General features: G+C 37.7%; 1 protein-coding gene across 1 annotated transcript in view; it reads right to left on the bottom strand.

The window, feature by feature from the left end:
- Nucleotides 1-2065: 2065 nt before the first annotated feature.
- The window catches only part of LOC131580711 (vitellogenin-1-like), a 42707-nt gene continuing 36366 nt past the window's right edge, over nucleotides 2066-8406 (bottom strand). Inside the window, exons 31-36 of the mRNA XM_058842209.1 lie at nucleotides 7786-7972; nucleotides 7418-7515; nucleotides 6753-6847; nucleotides 6492-6651; nucleotides 5152-5313; nucleotides 2066-2184 (exon numbers count right to left, since the gene is read on the bottom strand). Coding sequence (XP_058698192.1) covers nucleotides 2066-2184; nucleotides 5152-5313; nucleotides 6492-6651; nucleotides 6753-6847; nucleotides 7418-7515; nucleotides 7786-7972 — 821 coding nt within the window. The remainder of the gene's footprint in view (nucleotides 2185-5151; nucleotides 5314-6491; nucleotides 6652-6752; nucleotides 6848-7417; nucleotides 7516-7785; nucleotides 7973-8406) is intronic.

The following is an 8406-nucleotide window of genomic DNA, read 5'->3' as shown; positions in this document are numbered from 1 at the left end:
CAGCCCAGGCTGCAGTACTGGTGGGGTGATGGTGAGTGAATTCCCTGCCCTGGGAGCACAATTTCTTCACTTACTAATGGCTCTTTGCTGTTACTAAATCCCTGTTTTAGTAGTTGAGCATGAAACTTAATTTTTCTTCTCTCCCTACTACCTTTGTCTTATCTGAAGTGGTTGACTGGCAAAAGTTTCTCTTTTGTAAACAAGTGGATTAAAGAGAGAGGTGTTGGATTAAAGAGGACAGTCTGATCCTATGAAAGTCAATGTCAAATCTCCCATAAGCCACAGTGAAAACAATACCAGCAAGAAAAGAACTCTCCAGGTGTAAGACTAGTGTGATTTTAAGGGAAAGTGGAATGCAATATTCTTCATCTCCCCTCTTGTTTGAGGCTGTTTTTCAGTCTAGCACTTGTGACGAGTTAGTAAAACACAGCTTTTGTACAGGGAATTTGTGAATGCTTTATTACAAATAAAAACACAAGGCAAGAATTCACACTACTGGTCTTAGTTTGAAGACACATGCATGAAAAAAAGCTGTTGAATAGAGCACTGTCTATTTGCATATATTCTCAAATGCAATACACAGATGAAATTAAAGCTGGGAGAAGAGAAAGAGGCAGGCCTTTTGCCTTTGTAGGTTATCCCCATGAGAGAGGCTTGGGGCAGAGGCAAATACCCTTGCCCCAGAGTATGCACCAGGCATCTAGTTTGAACAAACCTGTAATGGCTTATTTCTGGAAGTAATGATGTTATGGCTGTATATAAAGAAAAACTGGGCCTTTTCTGAAAGTTGGTGGCAAGCAGCAACTCGAGAGAGAGTAAAAGGAGTACCTCCTTACATTATTCATGCTTATGCTCTTGAAAGAAAAGCACTGTGAAGTGTTATGCTGTAATTGGTCAACTATTTAGTCTTCAATCATCCTTCTGATAGATCAGTTTTTAGTTAGAAAGAAAAGCATTTTCTTTAATGACAGTTTCCTACCAGGGGTTGGGTTCAGCTGTACCTTGCCCACGCTAAGGCTTCTCTTGGAGGAGAGTGCTGGCTGCTGTTCACTGTTATGGAAAACAGACCACAGTTCAGTGCACGGCTGATTTGTGACACAGGGTGAAGAGATATTGTGCCATTGCAGGGGGGTTTGAAGGTGCCACCTATTCCTGGTCCCCTGGGGTGGGAGGGAATTACCTTTCTGTACAGTGAAAGCTAGCAGATTGACTCTTCACTGGTTAAACACAGTCTGACTGTCCTTCTTGTATTTTATTTCAGCTTTATGATGCTATTGATCTTACATATCTTTCTATATATTGCTTTTTGGAGTATTTGGAATGCTACTTGATGTATTATTGTTCCCAGAAGTTTTTGAAGCCATCATTTTCATAAATATACAATAGGAGATGGTAAAGCAAAAAAAAAAAACTTCCTATTCACACTTTCAGTTAGTTCATGAAGCACCAGCACATCCATTGAAATTTAAATGAAAATGGGGACTGTGTCACACACTATAGCTCTCTGGAAAGCTACAGTGGGAGTCTAGCAGTCCAATTCATTCCTTTGTAGAATGTACTAAGGCTAATGGTCTTGCTGGGAGTAAAATATATTTTTTTGCAGAACGGTTCCAGGAACAGACGCTGCTCTTTACCAGAAAACATAAAAGAAAACAAATGCTTACTGTGTCTTTAGTATGCTAAATATGAAATTCTTTGCACAATGGAATGTTAGCAGTAGCCGTAATCATGTTTTCTTTTCATCACCTAGTGAACATAATTTTAAGAGGGAACTGCTGTAATTATATCTCAGATAAAAGGGAGCAGAATTTCTGTATAATATTATAGTTGGCCTGATTGTTTTGTTGATAGGGAAAAATAAAGAGAGACCACATGAATACTTATTTAATGAACATATTTATTGAGCAGTGCAGAATGTACATAATGCATTTGACTTTGCAGTAGGCTTATTTTCTTCAAGCACCTTTCTTAATATTTTACTACAGCTATTATGTTCCCTTCTTATCTGTCCAGCTATTCAATTATTTGTGTAGTATGTCTATAGCACAACGCCAAAGCGTTTAACTTAACTACAGCTGCCAGTGCAGGTACAATCAATGTCAGCTTCCACAGACTCCACAACATCCTCAGATGCAGATTTCTTATCGCTGCTTTTCTGCCATTCCAACAGGCTTACAGCAGTTTCTGTCAGAGGAGCAAAGCCATTGTTAACTAACATCAAGCAAATTAACACATTTCAAAGAAATACTGTTTTGATGGCTGTCAACTCCCTCATCAAGTAAAGAATGAAATCCTGCCCTCACGGCTGACATCTAACTGACTCATTGACTTGGAACAGGATTTTCATCCATGATATAATTACTGTAATACTTCCCCAAAACCAAAATGAATTACATTTCATGCAGCACAAAGACAAAAGGAGGCTGTGAAAGTGCTGGAGGTAGCCCCTGTCAGTATAAGACCACCACGTACCAATCCACATCAGCAGTCGCTTACGTTAGTGCTGCATATCACTGGGTATTACAGCTGACTGTTTGTCGAAGTTCATTTCTGAAGGGTAAGCCCTTTGGAGAATTTTCAGAGGTTCATAAACTTCTAATTAAAGTTTCCCATATATTGTGAAATCTGGCAGAGCATTGTCAGTTGCAGTATTAACCTTACCACACTGCTTTATCAACAGCAGCTTGAATAAGCCATATTCCTTAATGCTGAAATAATCTAAATGGAATAATGATATTCATCCTCCCAATAAATATTCCTAGCTAGTTGGAGGTTTATCATTGCATCTGGAAGAATATTAGGACATCCATTTAGATTAAGTTTGTATAATGAGAATGCGTAAAGCTTTCAAAATTTTACTTCCATTTGTTTTATTCTTTAGTTGGACAGTACATTTATAACATGCCATCCCTCATCACAGGGAAATATGGACACTGCTGTATGAGTTCAGGTTGATCAGTCACTTATCTTCTGAAAGGTTAACACTCTCTGTGGCTAAATTACTGTCCAACATTAACTGCAGGTTTTGCATAATAAACTAGATAATAAATATTTCCCAGAAAGATGCTGGAGATGCTTTTAAAAATATATATTATGTTTTCAGGCTGTGAAATGAGAAATAAAAGAAAATATCTGAATTCTGCTTTTGATATACATTATGTCTCTTACTCTTGGCACACTGTGGGTCTGAGCACATTCATATCCATGTAGGAAACAGTTTCCCTGCAAACTGGATCAAGGCTGATAACCGATCCCCATGTGTAGGCCTTGTGGGAGGTTTGAAATATAAACCAATATGTGGGCTGAAACTTGGAGTGATGCCTGCCTCAGTCAAGTTCTTAAGGCCAGTCTTGCTGATTTGAGGACAACAGGAGAAATTATGCATTCTTGTACTTCATTTTGTCCTTGCTACACTGGTGACAGTGATGGGGTTCTTCAATTTTGAAACAGGAAACTATCATGTCTGAATTCTCATATAAAGAGTTGAGAAAAGTTCTTTTTCCTGTGCATGCATGTTACTAGATTGAGAAAAGTAAAGATCTCTACTGCTTCTACTGCTTCTCCAAATCATCAGACAAAGAAAGAAAAAAATAGCTTTGAAGTGCTGGCCTTGTATTCCTATTGATCCTTAGACTAAGAAAAAAGCAATCAATTTAGCAAGATAAAGAACAATAAATGGCATATTTTTTCTTCCTTCTCCCTCTCCTCCTCTTTTTCTGCTTCCTTTTATAAATAAATAAATACATTAAAAAAAAAAAAAAAGGCCTTAATTAGAAATATTGCAAGCAGGCTTCCCAGTCTCTGCTTCAGGAAATGGACAAGAGAAGCCTGCAGTTGCTCTGAAAGCAGCACTGGCTGCAACAACTAACATATCTTTTTTTCTGGTTTTCCTCTTTTCTCAAACAGTTTTGTGAGAGAATGAGACAGCTTTATTATAGCCTAATATTCTGAGACAGTGAGTGGTCTGCGGTTATGACACTTCAGAGATACAGACTTGGATACACAATAGAAATCTGTGAAACATGGATATAACAAGATTTTGGAAGGATCTTTTTTAGAGGGTGGGTTTTTCTATTTATGAAAGAATGCATCCATTCTCTTCTCAGGAAGCTATCAGGAAACTATTAACACTCTCTCTGTGCTACCTGTTGAATAGGCTGTTGCAGATATTTGACTATCATAGAGAGATCCTCTGCACTTTCCTGGGCTGATTCAGCACATTGCAGATATTAATAACACAAGCAAAGTGCAAATTCTACACAGCTGTTTAAATTCAGACATAAAATACCCTGTCCTTTCCAGTGTTACTCAACACAGGGGTGCATTGTCTCCAGCGAAACTACACTGGATTATCCCAGCTAACAATGGGTTTGACCAACCATGGTTAACAAAGAACAAACCACTTCAATAGATACTTCCTGATGGTGGGTTTTCCTGTAAGCTATATAGGTAACTAATTAAAAGACTTATGAAAGAATGCACTAGAAATATCTGTAGTTTCCAGTTTGGATTCTCCTTTCATGATTATGAACTTCAGTGTGAATCTGTGTTAGACAGTGCCTCAGATCTTGGTACAAATGAAATAAGAAAAGGGCTCGTGGTTTTTTTTTTTTTTTTAATCTGGGGCATGAGTATGTGTGTATAAAATACCTTAAAAATCAAACCATTTTCTGGAACAATCTAGGGAAACTTCCAGCAATGTGTTTTTGCTGATGTATTGCACAGTGCCATAGCATGGCAGTCTAACTACAGCACTCATGTCACACTACTTGACTGACTTTCAATTGCCTTGCCTGCCCTGGTCTACACGAAATTGCAGGCTGTAATGTACATAAAACGGCTCAGTGTTGCTTATCTCAACTTTATGGAGATCCTGAAGACATGACAAATTTTATTTTGTGATTTTATTGATCGCTGCTGCCCCTTTTACCTCCGCAAATGTTTTTCTCAGATGATGCTACCTGCCATCACCTAACCTAGCTTTTAGCTGGCCAGCACTGTCAGCAGTTATAGCAAATACTAATGGGATTAAAAACAGCAGCTCAGAGAGGAGCAATACAGGTCTGTGCATGGCTGTGCTGCGTTTTGTTCTTTCGAGTGCTCTGACAGCTCCTGCAGTACGTGACACACAGAGGGAGAAAAATACTGTACCTTTTGGGAAGCAGTGGAAGCCAACCTTTACTGAAGCTTTTTCAATTGGAGTACAGTCTTTCATACATTTCAGTACTGGGTCAACAGAGTAGCACGTAGATTCCTCACCATCAACAGTAGGATTTCGATTCAGCTTCACATAACTGCGCTGCAGCTTGCACCCTAAGAGGAAAAGGAAGGGTAGTTAGAATTGTAGGAATAAATCCCAATCAATCCTTGCAATAATAAAGGTCCATATTTTCTCTTCAGCTTTTATTAAAACACAGGTGTCTGACAAACCATTTTTACAGTAGTGAGGTTATCAAGATAGGACAATAAGTTTGTTGACGAGAGTCTGAAAGGGGACTATTTTTAAAATCTAATTGCACAATATAACCCAAATGGAATTATGTATACTCAGTTTCTTTGAACTACATAATACACAGAAAATAATATTTCATGTCTGAAAGCTATTAAGAATAGATACTGGAAGCACAATGGCTACTTCATTGCATTAGGAAAAATGTCAACTGTAGAGAATGGATAAAAAAGAGGGCAGCATTTATACAATAACAACTAGGATAATTTTTGTATTGGATGATTTTTGTAATGTTGCAATTATCTCACTAGAAAGGTATAATGTAACTTAACAGGATCCCAGTTAGGACTCTGTTTCCTGACACACAGATAAGTACAATTCTGCTGCCACTGAAGTCAAGGAGAAAACAACTATTAACTTCAATATAATTATTTTGGGTCCAAGATAAATGGAGACCTATCAAACAAAACTGTATTGATGTTATGAGAGTCTAACATTGTTTTTCCAGCTACATGTGAGACGAAGCTCTTTACTGTAGGAGTTCTAAATATTTTCCTGAGATTGGACCCTCACATGGTGCAGAACAAAAATGAAATCTTTTTGCACTTTGGAAACTTATATGAGTGTAGGATCTGACACTGCATTCATGGTCTGCAACCTGTGTGGTGAAAGTAAGTCTGCAGACAACAGCTAAAACAGTTTTGATAAATTGGTGAAAATCACACTTTTTTTTTAGTGGAAGCACGATTAGGTCTGATTTTGCTTCTCAAGGAAAAAGCTGCTCAGTGTAAGAAATAAAAATCAATTATTTAACATTGAATTGCACATTAGACAAAGACTTTTGCTGGAGTATATATTCTCTATATTCATAAGCAGTGTTTTAAACACTCAGTGGTTAATAAAATTAAAATGGATACATATTGCTATTGAAATTTCTAAGTAAAAGATATGTACTGCTTTAAAAAAATATTTTCTAGCTGTTGGAAGAAGAAAAGTGAAATCATAATCTACCCAAGCATAAAGATTTTCCATATCCACTCACCACCAGAGCAGGTTTCTTCTAGCAATACCCATGAATGAACAAACGCAGAGCAGCTGTGTGCCAGCCTACGGTTTGGCATGAGGAGCTCATTTTCCTTTTCTCTGTCATTATTACCACAAACTCCGCAGGTCTTTCCTCTCATCCATGAAGCAACCGTAACCTGCAAAGTGAATTCACCTTTGTAGTGAATGCTGAAGTGTTGGTCTGTCAACTGGCAAGGTACTAGACAGAAAGAAAGCAGTAACCTTGAAAGTGCAGTACCTGAAGATTTACACCATCAAAAGTCACCTTCTTCAGTCCGAGTTCTGGAACTTCCACGGTAACAGTTTTTCCATTTTTATAAATTTTAACATTGTCTGTAAAAAGATGGTGAATCATACAGTGATCATCTTAAATTAATGGAGAAACTGTGTAACACAAAACCCACCACAATGCGTTTTCCTTCACAATGAACATTTTGCTGCTACAGTTAAATATATATATTTAAGTGGAGGGGAAAAACAAAAGTAGAAGAAATAATACATTTTCAAAAATATTTTACTGCTGTTACCTATAGTTAGAACTGACTTCTGTACCCAGTGTGCTAAATTTTGAAATTATAATGACAGTGGTGGTACTCCAGCTAAATGTCTGAACTAAAGCATCTCTCTGTGACTGTGACATGAATTTCTTTTCTGAAAAATCACCAGCCTGGGTATATGATAAGAAAGGGCTTTATTCCCCTGTCAGTTATGCTGGAGAAAAGTAAGAGTACTGTAGGAAACATGAACATAAGTCAATACAAATCTTAAGAAAGTGGTCTTTAATTTTCTCTTTGAATTAATTCTAGTTGTGTTTTCTTTACACTGAAATTTTTCTGTGAAATTTATAAAATCTTGATATTCAGTTCCCAAGTCAGTCCTGGAAGGCTCGGTATCACAGCTTACTTTTTTCATAATCAGAACCTCCACTGTGTAATAGAACTTGCTCTTCATTGCATGCCACAAGGAGAGATGAATTTGAGGCAGGACAGATTGTGATGTTCCTTCAGAAAAAGCAAAAAAAAAAAAAAGAGAATAAATTAGTGGCAAATTTAAAATGTGAAAAGTATAGCTATTTGTGCCTGAATTTGAATGAATGGTAGAATTCAAGACAAAAGCAACTACACCATAGAGTCTCAGATGAGGATCCTTTCTGTCCCCATATGTCTCATTCAAAACCAGTTTCAGCTAGAAACTAGGTATCTCCCACTCCCAGACTAACTCACTGAGAAACTTTATACCTGATTTCTATGCCTCAGTATAACCACACTTACGCTGCTGTTGTATTTATGTGAACCTCTCTTGAGAAAGACTGAGGATCAACTTTTCTTGTAGAAATGATGAATTTTGGGTGCTCAGTACAGTCTTGAACCACCACCAGGTTGCAGCTTTTATTGAAAGAATATGAATGGCTCACGCGATCAAATGTTTTGAAGTCTCTCTCCCTGATTTCACACGTGGCTGCAAAACAAAACCATAAAAGAAGCAGCAGATATGACCACTGTATGTGTTGCTGTGAAGTACTGAAAGACACCTCTATGAGATTGAACTACCCAGAAAACAGGAAGAAAACTTCATCTCTTTGGCAGAAGCCAGAGTCTGAAAGGACATGAGAACACTACAAAATAACTACCTGCTGTAGACTATACTAGTATTGATTTTGATTGCATGCCAGACGCAAAATTCAAACTAACAGGGACTAAAATGTACAATATTCTTAAGCAACTGGTTGCCATAACAAACTGTGATAAAACCTCCCCATTTCCCACAGGAGTGCTAGGCACCAACCAGTTTGTGGTCCGTTTTTGAATAAAATAAACTGGACAGAAAATGCACGGACTGTCTTGTGCCTATCACCTGATGCCTCTCAATGCAGAGCTGGCACCTTCTCAGGA

The sequence above is a fragment of the Poecile atricapillus genome, chromosome 7 (genome assembly GCF_030490865.1).
Source record: "Poecile atricapillus isolate bPoeAtr1 chromosome 7, bPoeAtr1.hap1, whole genome shotgun sequence".
Taxonomy (NCBI): Eukaryota; Metazoa; Chordata; class Aves; order Passeriformes; family Paridae; genus Poecile; species Poecile atricapillus.
Note: the sequence above shows the minus strand (reverse complement) of the source record. Positions and strands in the feature narration are given on the sequence as shown.